At 42.8% G+C, this 16,103-nt stretch overlaps 2 protein-coding genes across 2 annotated transcripts; both read left to right on the top strand.

The window, feature by feature from the left end:
* On the top strand, nt 1-9,955 carry SARC_06405 (hypothetical protein). The gene is made up of 14 exons (XM_014299686.1): nt 1-184; nt 707-1,153; nt 2,510-2,784; nt 3,311-3,411; nt 3,712-3,881; nt 4,134-4,264; nt 4,663-4,859; nt 4,995-5,276; nt 6,050-6,143; nt 6,764-6,877; nt 7,724-7,810; nt 8,526-8,733; nt 9,208-9,410; nt 9,564-9,955. The coding sequence occupies exons 1-14, from the start codon at nt 95-97 to the stop codon at nt 9,841-9,843; spliced, it is 2,679 nt and encodes an 892-aa protein (XP_014155161.1). The 5' UTR covers nt 1-94; the 3' UTR covers nt 9,844-9,955.
* Nucleotides 9,956-12,396: 2,441 nt separating this feature from the next.
* On the top strand, nt 12,397-15,896 carry SARC_06404 (hypothetical protein). The gene is made up of 2 exons (XM_014299685.1): nt 12,397-15,106; nt 15,286-15,896. The coding sequence occupies exons 1-2, from the start codon at nt 12,851-12,853 to the stop codon at nt 15,379-15,381; spliced, it is 2,352 nt and encodes a 783-aa protein (XP_014155160.1). The 5' UTR covers nt 12,397-12,850; the 3' UTR covers nt 15,382-15,896.
* Nucleotides 15,897-16,103: the final 207 nt, after the last annotated feature.

Below are 16,103 nucleotides of genomic sequence, written 5' to 3'. Positions count from 1 at the left end.
CATAAACATCATAAACAAACGTAAGCTCATTTCGCAACAATCACACATATACGTCAACTACACACTTCGCATCAACTACACAAAACCATTCAACATGCTTTCCGCTGAGGAATCAAGCATAGGTATCGCCGGTAGCGATGTTAATTTTGTCGAGCGACCGACTGCTTCTAAGCCATTCTACAGAGTATGCATGTTTGATATACTGAAATATGGCGTGTTTATGGCGTGTTACATGCGATATATATACTCAGTACAGGTCCTGAACTTTTGAACAGATATTTATGTTTTCTGCCGAGGATGTTTATATGCTAGTTTTAAATGTAAGTGTAATACATATGTTTATATGCTAGTTTTAAATGTAAACTTTTAATTGTAAATTTTAAATTTAAGTGTAAAGCTAAGTATATGTGTAGTTTGTCATAAGGGGTACTCATAAGGTCCAATTTTTGTCAGTGTGTCCTATTTGTACATACCACATGGTGCAGTTTACTTACCAGCAATGGCGATGTGTAGGGTCTTCTTCGGCTTGTATACTACAATACTGCGCGATCCTGCTACGAATGATGTACAGTATAGTCTGCCGACATTGATAGATACACATCTTTTGTGATGTGACAATTCCCGTTCGTATGTGCGGGCTGGGCTGACGTGTAAACACTTATCTATCATCATTCCACCCATCTCCTATTTCACTCGCGTACCTCAGAAGCGGGTGTTCACCATCGGTATGTGTGTGCTTGCCGTAGCTGCCATATGCTGCGCCATAGCCATCCCGTTGTCACTAAATAACAGCGATGGAGACCCGTCAATAGCTGAGGCGTCTAGCTCCGAAGCGGACGGTACTGTACCACCCGATGCCGTTATACTTGACTCGAACTCAGACCCGGCCGAAGCTGTTGAAGCTGCGAGTAGTAGTTCTAGTGCCAGTAGTGATAGTGTCAGCACTGTCGTGGTCAGTAGTAGTGAGGCTGTGCCGGTGACTGAGGCACCCAGTGCCGATGCTACGGTCGTTGCGAGTAGTAGTTCTAGTGTCAGTAGTGATAGCGTCAGCCCTGTAATGGTCAGTAGCAGTGAGGCCGTGCCGGTGACTGAGGCACCCAGTGCCGATGCTACGGTCGTTGCGAGTACTCCGGTCGCCATAGAAACTGAACAGGTATGGAGTCATTTTTATATGGGAAGACTATGTGTACAGACACACGCATACAATCACGAACACACACATCTCACACACGCACACACACACACATATGGATATATATGTGTGTGTGTGTGTATACATATACATCTATACAAATATGTGTGTGTGTGTATACATATACATCTATATATATATGTGTGTGTGTGTATACATATACATCTATATATATATGTATGTATCTGCGTGTCTATGTACATAAATAGTATATGTTTATATGTATATATATACATATACACTAATATATCTACAAGTATATATATATGTATGTATATAAATAGTATATACATATTCACATGATAAGATATATATGTACATATGCATATACACGTATGCGTATACAAATGTATTTACGTGTATAAGTATATGTATGTCGCTATGATTTATGCCGTGTATGTAGGAATTGATATCTGTTTATATATACATTCATATTTCTCTAGACGTGGGTTCATCTGTATCAGTATCACAAGCACGTGTCGGCCCAATCATAGTGCGATACCAGCTAAGAGTGTTTTACTACGCCGTGTATGTGCGTCTAATACACATCTTCTAACTTATGAACCAGCACGCCCGTACACACGTATGCCTATCTTCATTGGAGACAGTGGGCTATAGTTACAGAGTGATCATCTGTGCGTACACCTCTGCTCCTATGAATTTATATTTTTATTCCGACTGGACATGTATGGTCGACTGTAGTGAGTGTATCCACAATTATGGCCCGAACATGTCAGTCATTAATACGTACATGTCCATCTACTAGCACGCGTATTAATAGCGTGTTTGTATGCGCAAGTCTGCAATAGACAGCAGATCACTTGGTATCGGATTCTATGTGCACACGATAAATTTAGTGTGTGTATGTATGCATATATATGATATATATATATATATATACTAACATACTCTCATACCTTGATGCACAAATATACATTAAAGCCATCTGGGAGAATATACTATATAGACATACACTATGACTTGGCCGCCAGGATAACGAGGCAGGGTTGTTCAATCTTATGTTTCAACCCCTTTTTTCCACTTTGATGTACGGAATCCTTTCGTGACTCTCGTTGATATATTTATGTGTGTGTGATCTCACACCAATCCTACACGCACACGGTGTACTTCTATACACACACATGTTCTGTATCAATCCAGGGTGACTAGACATGCCATAGCATTCGCAAGCGTCACACACCTTCCGTTTGCTACATAGCACCGGTATGCCTATACCGTACGAAGCTGTCTATTTAAGGGATTGCCTGTACATGTACGTGTCAGATAAACACACACATTGCTGTTCACCACACTCAGGTCAACGCATCGTCCACCGCCGCCAGCTCGCTGGGACTTCGGACACTCATCTTGGCCTCGAGCGACTTTGGAGCCACGGTGTCACGTAACATACTGAGTGCATATGGGTCCCCTCACGACGTATACATTGGGTCTATGCCAAACTTAACCGAAACACCAAACAAGTGGCATAGCATCGTCATAGCCGATAGTGGTGTGGGTACAGAGATCGATGCTGCGCGCGCGTATGCAAAGCTCAATGGGGCGCGTATTGCGGTACTAGATTCCATCCCAAGGTAAGCACACAGTATCAACACGTGTATATATCAGGATTTCTACAGTTGTATGTTTGTGTATGTGGATGTGTTTATATGCTATCATCGTCTGTACATACATATAGATCAATTTTTATACACGTGTATATATTAGGATTTGTACAGTTGTACGTTTGTGTGTTTGCGGGTGTATTTGTATGTTATCATCGTCTAAAGTACATACGTATATAGATCAATTTTTATACACGTGTATATGTCAGGATTTATACAGTGGTATGTTATGCATGTGAATGTATTTATATGTTATCATGCCTGTAAATATATACAGATCTATTTTTGTACTTATCATTGTGGAGTCATATATATATATATATACTTAGATGTCTAGCTATTCTCATTCTGCTGTATAGTATGTCTTATCCCTATAATTTTTAACAGTTTACCTTATTATAGTTTGTTCTATAAAAATTGTCATATAATTTGTATCAATTTACTTTATCTAACTTGTCTAACTAGTCTGATTCTGATTGTCACGTTACACCTGCAGTCCTGATGATCCGGTGTGGTATGGTGTGCAGGATTCCGCACAGCCTGCCATGATCCCGAATGTCACCTTTGATACGACAGTGGAGAGCAAGATCCTTGCTGGTGAGTGAGTGTGTTTGGTACAAGGTTGCTTGTAGTGTGTGTGTTTGGTACAATGTTGGTTGTAGTATGTACATGCCCTTTGCACTTCCCCATCCCATACGCAGTGTACGATGCTTACCGTATGAAAAGTGTGTGGTTGTTAATCTGCAGTCGTGTTCCAGGTATTGTTCGAGCATGTAGACAGATATAACTCTACACCCAATTCATTAACAGTTACAGGACACCTTCACAGTCGAAGACAATATGTCGTTCTATTTATATAACACCATAAGTCTATTTGATTGGCGCATTTTAACTCAGGTATCACTCCCTGCGATGCCAACTGGAATCTCACTGCGGTCAGTCCATTGGCCGTGACAGTGGTTGATTCCACTATGGCTACCGGTCTCCTGAAGTATCAAAACGGGACATCGCTTGACGGCAACAAGACATACGCCGCTTTCGTATCGAACACAATGTTCGGCACCCAGGTGTGGTTGGTTGTACAGGCGCTGTTGAGCGGTTGTATTAGCTGAAACTTAATATGTTGCCGTCTTGTATTTGTAATGTTAGAGATTGTAGTTTTGTTTATAGGCTGTAACATCGTGTATATATATATATCTCTCTCTCTCTCTCTCTTCAGCAGTACATAAGTAATCCCTTATTCCGCGTGCCTGACTTGCCCTTCTCCAGAGTTCCACTCACTTTCTTACATCACCTCACAATTGTATGGTCTTCCACAGGAACTGCATCTCCGCTTCAGAAACTACTACGCCGAGATACTGCCGTCATTCAGTCCTCAGTCAAACTTTGAAGATGACCATTCTATCGTCAACATCGCCGTGGGCCATGTGTGGTACGAATGGGTCACCAGGTACTTCTATAACACATTTCTATGCAGTCAGATATTGGCATTTATGTTTGTACTTTGGGGTTTATCTGTACTGAAACTTGGGTTTGATCTCTACTAAAACCGGGGTTTACGGACTGTCCATCGTTTATATTCGAGTGGGGCGTGTGTGCTACGAATGAAGCACCAGGTATATACATATACACACGAATGTATACAGGAAGGGGTCTGTATTTCTGGCTGCTGGTTTAGACTCTTGGTTTCCGGCTGTTATCCCTGACACCAACAAAACCTTCTTCGCGTTTGTCTGCTGTATTTGAGTGCCTAGTATCCTTCCTTATCACCAGATGACATCTTATTGACAGGTGACACGTTCACTATTGTTATTTCTAATCATCGTACGCTATTTTTCCACACTTAAGGGGGGTATTTTTGGGGGCCAGGCGCATGTCCCTTAACATCCACGTGGATGATTGGTACGCGAAGAGTGCTATGCTAGACACCGGGGAAGCGTATCGCATCAACCACACCGACATCGAGAACTACGTGAAATGGAGGCACGAGTTTGTGAACACTCTACCGCGTGGATCATCCTTCTATCTCGAACCGGCTTACAACGGTGTGTGTCTGTTTGTGTGTGTGTCTGTGGCTGCTTGCTGCTTGTATATCCTTTGTTCAGCACTATTCTCACACCCCACTCAGCAACCCCTTCGTCACACGCATACATCACACTTACACACACCCACACACACAGGCGCTGCGGTGGCTATGTACAACTACAACGACGTGGGCAATGACATCAACAACTCAACGTACATTAACGCGCACGAGTTCTACTGGATGCAACACACCTGGACTCACGCCAACATGGACTGGTTAGGCGATTCACAATGCGCCGAGGGCCACAAAATGTGCAATCCCAACGCCACGCATTATGATGCGGAACTGGGCTACAACCAGAAGCTGGCACGAGGGGAGGGCATCAACTCTTCGGATTACATGTACCTGTACTACGGCATGCCTAGTACACCCGCTGGTATGTTGGCGGATATAGTTTTGTGTGTGTGTTTATATATATAGATTTCTATATTGTGTGTGTGTGTACGTATATGTGCTGGGGAAAGTTGTGTATGTCATTCAGGGGGAATATGCATGTTTCTAAGGGTAAACCGACCAAATTGTGAACAGTGGGATAGATAATCACTACATAGGCACGTACACATCTAAGACAATATGGGGCCTGTACACGTTTACACAAAGCGACTTGTGTGAATCATCGTTCCTCACACACACCACACGGGTGAGTTGCATATGCACCATTCGGAATTGATAGCGAGCATGCACTGAAATTGACATATGCGCCTCTTGCAAACATATATACACGCATATACACAGACACATGGGTACAAGAGCTGGTTTTCAACCAGTTTATTTCTCAGAATGGGTGGAGAGTGTCCACTGAAATATGCGTATGCGCTATTTGCAAACAAATATACACGTATACGTATATACACAGACACATGGGCACAAGAGCTGGTTTTCAACCAGTTCATTTCTCAGAATGGGTGGAGAGTGTTCACTGAAATATACGTATGCGCCTCTTGCAAACATATATACACATACATGCATATACACAAGACACATGGGTGCAAGGGCTGGTTTTCAACCAGTTCATTTCTCAGAATGGGTGGAGAGTGTCCACTGAAATATACGTATGCGCCTCTTGCAAGCATATATACGCATATACACAGACACATGGGTACAAGAGCTGGGGTTTAATTATTCGTACATTTCTCACAAACCACTCAGGCGAGTTTCTGAACAACCGACCGGAATTGATGGAGAACAACTACTCGCCTCACACCCTCATCACTCCTGAGATCTCCGGACTGTGGCCCGCCAGGTGAGTGCATGCATTAGCATTATGGTGTAATCTATCAATAGATTTAAGGGTTGTGTTTGATTATTAGGTTACAAAAGGAGGAAGAGGAGGGGGTATACATTAGCGGTAGATTGTGTATACAGTTTGGCGTTATTGTACTTGCTATTGGTATGTTGTGTCAACAACAGAGTAGTGTACTGTACTTCCTATTGGTGCGCTATATCATCAGAGTATTGTATTTCACTTTCTTTTGGTGTGTCATATCATCAGAATGTGTATTGTATCAGCACTTGTACATAGTATCGACAGAGTTGGATATTGTAATATGCTGCAATTGTTCGTATTCCGGAGGCACATCTGTGCTATTTGCTATCAATGCGCTTTAGCGCGAGACTATGAGAACGGTTGCACCCACCCGCCATCCATCTGCAGCTACGATGAGAACATTCCATGTGGTTCTATGTGCATACTCCTACTCACTTGTATTGCTTTTCCTTCTCATCCGTGTCCATTCTGGGCATCTATGTCTGCAGCTACGATGATAACATTCCATGTGGTCTATGTGTATACTCCTACTGCACTTGTATTACTTTACCTTCTCATCCGTGTCCATTCTGGGTGTCTGTCTATGTCATCTGCAGTTACGATTACAACACTATACGTGATCCGACGCGGAAGCCGTATCTAAAGAATGTCGAATTTTTTAATGCGCTAGTGCGATGGAATATCACCAATGTCGTCGGCGACAACTCAAGGTAGGCACATCAGTCTGATTCATTGGGGATCCATGCATGTATATGTATTTGTAGACTTATGCAAGTGTATGTATATGTAGACACGTGCATGTATATGTATATGTAGACCCATTTTTGTATATGTATATGTAAACGTATGCATGTTTATGTAGATCTGTGAATATATATGCAAATGTATGCATATGTGACGTACGTCAACCAACCCGATCATTGATAAGCATGGTTGATTCATAGGTGCGTTGTGTGGATCGGGATTGTTCACTCGCACTCTGATACGATTCAAATTTCCTTAGTGTACTGTTATCTTAGCAAGTGCAAGCTAGTCGGTTTCAATAGATCAAGGCTGAGGGTGTGTGAGACGTGCGTGAGTGTGCTTAAAAATGCGCACGAGTGTGCATATGTACTACTAATTGGCCTGAGTGAAGATGCTTCTAATGTGAACGAGTGTACATACGGACAACCAATTCGCTAATGTCTCCCTGCAGGTGGCAATACTAAACTCGATCTCACAGGCACTGCCACACACTGTCTGTGTCAGAAATATTTATCGGTCTGTGTATCTCACCTGTTCAGGTGTGGGGATATTGATAGCTAGTTCGATAACAACACATGCACGCGTGTTAAACTGAGATAGAGTATGTACCATCTGAATCCATTTTCACTTCATATTTATATTAACAAACGTCGTATATATGATTGGCAACCATGCATCACCTATTCATAAGCGTATCCGTCAGACGTTCTCGTTACCACTACTGGCCTATGTATCTTTCCACGGTGTATGCCCTCAGCCCTCGCAGAGATACGTTCCTAATCGAGATAACCCTCTGTTGTTTGTGTTCATAGGCCTGAGCTCAACAACCCAAACGTCTACCACGCAATCATCTCCACAGAAGCCGAGTATGGAGTGGACGGTGTCATTATAGTGCCCCGGTAAGAGCATTGTCCGTGCACATAAACACTCGTTTATGCATTGTGCATCTGTGTCCGCGCTAACGTAAACCATGCACGTGTAGTGTATGGTTTATTGTATGTTGATGAATACGTTCAGTCTAACAATCCAGTTCACGTTTCGGTCCATATGTATACTTTTCTGACGAACTCAACGTATTGGCAATCGGACGAAGTGTTTTCGTTCACCTACTCCTCTCGTCACCAATAGAGCTCAAAACGGCATTCCCGTTGCGGTTATCAATTAGTTTTGTCCTACAGGTCAACTACCTCTTACTTCTAGTACAGATCTTAATGGCATTTGGATAACTATCAGATGTGTTGCATGTGGCATATGGATAACTGCGCATGATATATTGGTATTTGCCATATATATATATATATATGTGCATATGTATATATATGCATATGTATATTTGTATATATATATATGTGCATATATATATATATATATATATATATATAAATATTCGAATTCAGGACATAAAGTCGGATTATATACCTGTACGTAGCACCTCAAGCTCGGAGCTCATCTATGAAACACCCGCGTGCTGAGGCATATCCAAACTCACGGCTTGGTTTAACACTGTCAACCGTATCACTTTAAATCCTCAACCCACACGCTTAGCCCCCTAAATTACTAGAACACAACAACCACACAACTAAAACCATGGTTTTTCCTCGCCGTCTCCCACAGATGGAGCCCCAACGTCGCATACAATTGCAACACCACGTCGTGTCTCGAGGGATACTACAATGCAGGTGCGTGTTACCAGATTCTGTACGGCAGACCCTCCGAGTGTGCCGATGGGAACGTCACTGCCGAGTACATGCTCGTCCGTGAGGGCAAGGCAGCTACACTCCCGCTCATCCAGCTGCGATGGGATCCCTACATGTTTCACCAGGTATGTCAAGCTAGTCTGTGTGGATGTACGCTTGCGTATGTGTAGAGTATGTTCTACAGTTACATATCCCTACATGTTTCACCAGGCATGTGTATGCTTACGTATATGTGTAGAGTATGTCCTATGTTTGCATATAATAGACCCTCTGGTTGATAAACGTATCCGTGTACCTGGCAGTACCTACTTGCCAAACACTCGGTAATACTGGCTCTCCTGCTCTGCCTCTAACTTGTTTTTAACACGCATTGATTCACGACATGCTAATCTTTGGACAACCAATTCTCTTTAGGTTTTAGGTGCTACGAACCGACCACACACCCTTCTGTACACCTCAAGTGGCCACACACCCATGCATAGTACCACTGCCCGTTTAGAATCACAGACGTATCCTGTCCACGCGCTAGCACTGGCGCAATGATTCGTTGACACTGCTTTTCAATTACTAAACCCTCGCATATCCAAACACACCCACAGGCTAACGTAGCTGGTATGGAGTACAGAGGAGCATGGGTACCCATAGTCGGTGTCTTTACGCAGAATGCTGTGGAGGATACCATGCGCTTTGTCTCGGGACTACCGTTCGTTTCGTACAAGTTCGACGATCTCTCGCGAATGTACCGTGTCCGAGCAATCCGCGAGAGTTGCGATCTGGAGGGCACTATCGAATTCGATGAGAGGTGAGCTTCTTTATTTATATTATATATATATAGATGTATATAGATATTGATATATATATTTGAGATATGTATTAAGGCTTGGCTCGACATGTGTTAATGTGTAGTTAATATTCCAAATACTAACGGTATATATTCGCCGATACTTTTCTACAGCGGCACTCCCTTTAACATCAAAGTACACGGCAACGACACGTGCGAGCGCGTTGTAACCATCACCCAGACATCCAACTTGCACTTTGATGAGTCTGAAATCATAACATTATACGGTCCTGATGAGAACGTAAACAAGAATGGCACTGCTACGACCGACTCAATGTTTAAAGTCAACGGATTCTGGACTCACACCGCACACCCGAACACCACACTGTCACCAATTTGTGACACCTGGAATGCCAGTAAAGTTCCAAATATGGCCGAAATAGTATACGCGTAGTGCGAGGGCGGACGGTGAAGATATAGGGTTTAGTAATTTAGTTGATATGATGTAGAATAAATTGTAATTTAGCTTTTCATCTTGGCAACTGCTGTTATTTTTGAGCCTATCACTACTGTTGCGCTCGATGCGACTAATATTTAGCAGTGTGAAGGAGGTACCTTGTTGTATATTAGCATATCTCATATTTCTTTAAATATACACAGGAGTACTTTTTGAGTGCACGAAATTGGATCACCACCTTGTGCAGAAATGATAATGCATCAGTATACGTGGGTGTTATCAATGCTCATCCGTTCTCACAATTTGATCAAGCTGAGCATCAGCGTCACGCCGTCGCGTTCCAAATATGCTTTGATTTCAGTGCTAAAGCCAAAACTTATAACGATGTCACGGAGAGGCTAGAGGCTAAACATGTTGAGTAACGAATGCACGCGGACGCCCGTAAATTTTTAACTGATGTGCCAAGGCAGAATTTATACGTTGCTATATGTACTATGCACACAAGTGCAGAGGCGAGATACAAAACTGTGAGTCTTTCTTGTCATGTGATAGTACTGTACAATTGTGCGACAAATGATATTGTCACGGCAATAGCATGAAAACAGTTCGAGTGGGCAAGTGGGGGGGAAGGGATCTTTTGACGAGGTATTACAAGCAGACTCCAGAAAGTGAAAGATGTACATTGATAAGTTCATACCCGGTCTGGTCTGCAGCTTAATCTTCCAACTTCCAATAGCAAGCACAACCAGATTGGCAAACGCTCAAAGAAAGGCTCGAATCTCGGATAAAAAATACCTTCGTATCATTGAGTAGGCTGTAAAAGTGCATATGAAGTTGCATACCTATGCTGGATAACTAATCGAGTAGAATGAGTAAACGTGTAAAATGTTAAAAGTATACCACAAGTGGCTCGTACACAATCCGTGTAGCGGTATGTGACCGGTTTCCGTGTCAGAACCCCAGATTACCAAAGGTGAGTGAGACTGTAAAGGAACGAGGCACGGCTCCACGGGGTTTGTACACACATGTTGAGCATACCGCAATCTTTGTGCTATTATTATAGATTGGCATCTCATTCCTTTTTAAAAAAGCGAAACTCAACTCCAGAGTACCAGATTCATCGACCAAATTTTATGAATTGTATAAAGCAAAACTCAGTCGCTTTCCTGACCAAAAGCAGGTCTCTGTTTTTTTTTACCCCAGAACAACAGTCAAACATACTGCGTGGCTCGGTGGTTCCTCGTGCACATTTATATTTCGAAAAAGTATAAACCATTACATAGACGTACATACCCTACTTCGCTTTAGTAAGAAAGTGATTATAAAAACAATACTATGTACGTCTACATACCCCGCCACGGTATTTATATATATATTTGTTTTTAAAAAACAAATCAAAAAAGTAAATCTGTATTTGTATTCACTTTCCAGTTTTAGTGTTTACAGTACTCTCACATATTATATCTCTCGTCTACTTCTACTAAAGGAGAGGCAATACGTCACTGATTGCTAAGAAAATAGTTACAGTTCATTGGCGTATCAGATACTATTTTAAAAAAGCATTGTTTTATTCAAACACTCATGATGACTTTGTGACTCATGAGTCATGACACTGGACTGACTGGAGTGACTGCCACTGACTGGACAGTGAGGTAAGTCCGGCTGTCAACTATCTGAGTGTCTGCAAGACTGAGACTCTTAAGTGTCTGAGACTCTGAGTGACAGGCACTGTCGTCTGTCAGCCTGTTGTGACGACTAAGTGACAGACTGTCGGCCTGTCTGACTGTCAGACTGTCAGACTATCAAGCCTACACCAGAATTCTGAATTTCTGGCCCCTTCTTGTCAGTCGTCAGAAGTTCAGGGCCTCAGACTAGAGGCTCGGGGCCAGGCCTCTAGTAGGGCCCTGGGTTGGTATACGACAACGACATCCACGCCTGAAAAAAAACTAGTCGCGACATGTATGACATGTCGTCTCGATATGTGTATGTAGGCTACGATACAGTCACCAGCAGACCTGCTGACACCATGTTGCGACCGACATGTCCTACAAAATGTCGCCGCGAGTGATTGTGTGACTGTGTGTCCGTGTGACTGTGTGTCCCTGCCCTCACTGCCGTCTGGGAAGCTAGGAACTGGGAAGCGAATATTGAGTATAAATAATTGGTTTTTAAAATACATCTGTTGGTCGAATGGAAACAATTCAATAATCATTCTGGCTCTGGCCCTCAGCTCGGAGTTTCGAGCGATCCCTCGAATTGGCCGAAGTGGAGAAATTTTTAAACAAATAGTTTTACAAAAATATCATTTTGCACACAGGCGTATCCTATTGGACTGAAAACGCGGGAATGCTTTGGATAAGTAGGATAACCATCAGACATCACAAGCCAAAGTGCTGTAGATAACAAGAATAAATAAATACCAACAATATGTAGACCCGATTAACCGGTAGCGGATGAAGGATAAAGCAAACACTCATCCAGAGCATGCATAAGCATATTACAAATAGTAAGTGAATACGGACTACTTATTTTACAGTATGTAGAATTGTAGATTATACGATAATTCGAACAGGAATACTGGAGAGTGAAGTAGGGGTTCTGAATTGCAACTTTACAGTCCAGGGACACCACCTGAAATCACACAAATTGACTATTTCATCCTTGAGAAATATCACAAACTTGTTTAAAATTTATACAGTAGCGTTCTTTTCGTTCCAGAGTACTAATGTGCTGACAAGTGTGTATGATAATTATATCTCGAATCGAGCACCACAAGGGAACGAGACATAAGCAATCTATATCGACAGACTATATAACATTCGCCGCGCATAGCAGCATACTTCAGAATCTTCATGGTAACACAACAACGCTATAAATTGTCACATATACTTATTGAGCGAAGTAAAGAGTGCTCTCATTATCACATTGACTACGTCAGCACACCCGCTTTGGTTTGGGGCTACACGTTAAGTGACAGTTTTTATAATTACAGACTGAAACAAGAATGAATGGCTATTTCTCTAGGACGCAGTCGTCCGTCCTCAACCAAGGCAACCATCACAATTTCCAACCTACTACAGTAAGTGAGGGATGCTATGATGAACCCAGGTCTACTGGCCTATTCATTTCACATCCAGAAAACCTGAACCAGGCAAACATGAATAGTCAAGAGCTCTTTCGCGCCAACTATATGAAAGTCACAGATGGATTACCGAATAAACAGCAATTGGTAGAACAGCAACATGAGGTAGAAAACAACTCTAGCAACAGTATTGCTGATCAAGCTGCGAGGGCTATTAATCAGAAGATGACACCACAACAACAATATGTTCAGCAGCGGTCAAACGATACACAGCCGATTATGTATACGCAACAGTCTGTGACTGCAGTGCCAGCGTCGGCTATGGCCTCGAAGCAGTTTATGATAGCCCAAAAGCACATTACTTTACAGCGGTCAGTGAGTATACAACATTCAATGTGCATACCGCGATCCGTAGACACACAGCAACCCATGACGGTACAGCAACATTTCAACAACATGTACTCTCAGGCTGTAGGTGACGACCTTGTACAGTCCAGGCCCGAAAGCCTAGAGCAAAATCTGAAATTGGGTGGGCAGCAAATGATGGGTGTACAACAGCGCATGAATAGTCAACAGTCTGTGAATGCTCAGCAACAAAGCATGTATACACAGCAGGTCATGCAAACACAACAAACCATGGATCTACAGCAACGCATAAATTCACAAAAAGCATTGAATTTCCAGCGACGTTTAGGTTCGCAACAATCAGTGAGTCCTCAGGTACAGGGAGGTGTCGCAGCAAATTTGCAGGTACAAACTTTCATGGATAATGTGGACCAATATTCAGAAAGGATTCCAGAACAGCAGCAGTATTCAAATCTAACTGCTCAGCCAATTGCGAATTCACAAACAATGCCAACTGGTGAGCAAATGCACCGGCACCCGTATCCTCAACAACTTCCTAACGAAGTAGCTGATCCCATGATGGGACCCCACAACTCAATGGCTATTAATGGTTCGGGTAATTCACCCCACAATTCTATCACAGACGTATGCAGCCCGAGCGCTAATGGTTTTCAAGTATCCAGCAATGTACATATGGAAGCGGATGTCAATACCGATATATTTAACACCAGTGTACTAGACTCTTCTGAGGTGATGCAGAGTAAGGAGTCTCTAATGCCTCAACAAAGGACTGCTCCTGTGGGGCTGAAGGTGAAACGTAAGCGGTCTGTGAACAGCAATGTATATAGTAGTCAGGAAGGTGATATTGCTCAAAGAGGACCTCAAAATCCAAACATGGGTCAAGGGTACTATCAGCAAGGTGCCATCGGTTCATATTCCATGCCGTCCATTTACGGGTGCGACGACACTCGGCTGACCCGTCACTACAGCATAGAATCGGCCAATACAGTAGACATCAATAACATGTCACATAATATGTCAAACATGCAAGTAGCTGGAAAGTGGATCACAGAACCATTGCAGCACTCTGCATCAAGCACAGATCTGTATCCAGCTACCGCGAACATGTTCAACAACGCTTCGTCACCAATTTCCATAGCGCCTAACAACATACGCAAACAGTGGGCGTCACGCTCTATATCAGTTCAGGGGAGTAGTTTTATACCAGCCGATCAGAGCCGCAGTTGGGAGCAGATGAGTGCCGCGCAAGTGGGGACGAGCTTCGGTTCGCCCCTGAAGTCCGGCATGAAGATGAAGAGCCACGGAGGAGGTCGCGTGCTGACACGCCACTCGTCGGTGGATTCAGGTAATAGCTATCAGTCATCGGCAGTTCCGTATGCGATTGTGGCGGGGTATGGCAGCCCGTACCATGTGGCACCCGTGCAGCCGCAGAAGAGCGTACGCGATCTCTCGAAGTCCCCAGTCACTTGCAAGTGGCTGCTGGAGAATTACGAGCCCACGGAATATACTGAGGACACGATCATTCGGGGTGAGCTGTACGAAGCATATCAAAGGGATACGGCAGACAACGGCGACTCCACATGCCAGGCAAGTTTCGGTAAGATTCTGAAACTGGTTTTCCCTACCGTGAGACCGAGACGCCTGGGAACACGTGGACAGTCTAAGTACCACTACTGCGGTATCCGTCGTAAAGGCACTGGACCCCCTTCCAAGCTTGCTATACTAACGATGGCTGCTCACAGCGGTCAACCGGAAATGTCGCAAGCACAGTTGGCGCAGGCATTCGCTATAGAGCAGATCAAATATTTGTCGGTATGTATGTGCGCGTGTGTGCTTCGTTGCTTTGTAGTTGATGGCATTTTGTCCACTGTTGTCGTTCAGAAAACTTAAGTCTCATTGAACATATATGTGTTTCATAAAGCATGCACAACTTTATTTCGAATCGAAAACGCCCTATTCTGATGTGTAACTTACTTCTATCACATATATAGGAAACCTCGCAAGCCAGGCAGTTGTCGACAGAAAGAGTACCTAGCACGCATGGTGTAAACGGATCGAACACTGACTCCGATAATATATCTGCTTAAGAAAGTGGAGGTGGCCAAAAGTCACAAAGCAGTATTATGGGGTTTTCAATATATATATATACCACTTCTAGCGATTAGGAACCCATGAAGTAGAAAAAGGGTTAACGTTCACGACCTCAATTGTATTGAGCTGAGCGGTGGTATATGGCGCTTGCGCAAAAAAATCGAAAAGCATTTCGCCTTTGTTTTATCTAAGAAAGCATCATCAGTAGATAGGTAAATGCCCATGAAGTAGAAACTATACATAACTTTAACATTGTACATAATGAAAACATAAGGCTATGCACATCTGCACAAATAAACACGTGTACGCGAGGCTTCATATTGGATATGGGTCTGTACATTTGCAATTAAAAACCGGCTCCCATCTTATCTGAATCGAGCTGCTGTCCTTACCAATCGATTATCTCATAGCATACCATAAGAAACTGCAACGTCTTTAAAAGTATACATGTAATTTATTACGATAAAAATAAACTCAAGGACTGCTAAATGAAGGCATACAAGCGAAGGGAAGTGAAGCGTGTACGACATATGAATCTGCCTTGTCTTTATACGGCACTATGGATTGAAGAGGGAATCTACATACAAGTCGCTCATTGTGCCCTCACAATTGCGATATATATATATATATATATATATATTATATATATACATGTATATATATATATATATATATATATATATATATATATATATATATATAGTATATAATATATACT

The sequence above is a fragment of the Sphaeroforma arctica genome, assembly GCF_001186125.1.
Source record: "Sphaeroforma arctica JP610 unplaced genomic scaffold supercont1.456, whole genome shotgun sequence".
In the NCBI taxonomy this organism is placed as follows: Eukaryota; class Ichthyosporea; order Ichthyophonida; genus Sphaeroforma; species Sphaeroforma arctica.
This window is presented reverse-complemented; position numbering and strand designations above follow the sequence as displayed.

Excerpts from the sequence above, each read along its gene's own strand:
- SARC_06405 (XM_014299686.1), top strand. The coding sequence starts at position 95 with ATGCTTTCCGCTGAGGAATCAAGCATAGGTATCGCCGGTAGCGATGTT. Across the intron at positions 2,785-3,310 it reads GTACTAGATTCCATCCCAAG|TCCTGATGATCCGGTGTGGT; the intron begins GTAAGCACACAG and ends TTACACCTGCAG. Across the intron at positions 7,811-8,525 it reads GGTGTCATTATAGTGCCCCG|ATGGAGCCCCAACGTCGCAT; the intron begins GTAAGAGCATTG and ends CGTCTCCCACAG.
- SARC_06404 (XM_014299685.1), top strand. The coding sequence starts at position 12,851 with ATGAATGGCTATTTCTCTAGGACGCAGTCGTCCGTCCTCAACCAAGGC. Across the intron at positions 15,107-15,285 it reads AGCAGATCAAATATTTGTCG|GAAACCTCGCAAGCCAGGCA; the intron begins GTATGTATGTGC and ends TCACATATATAG.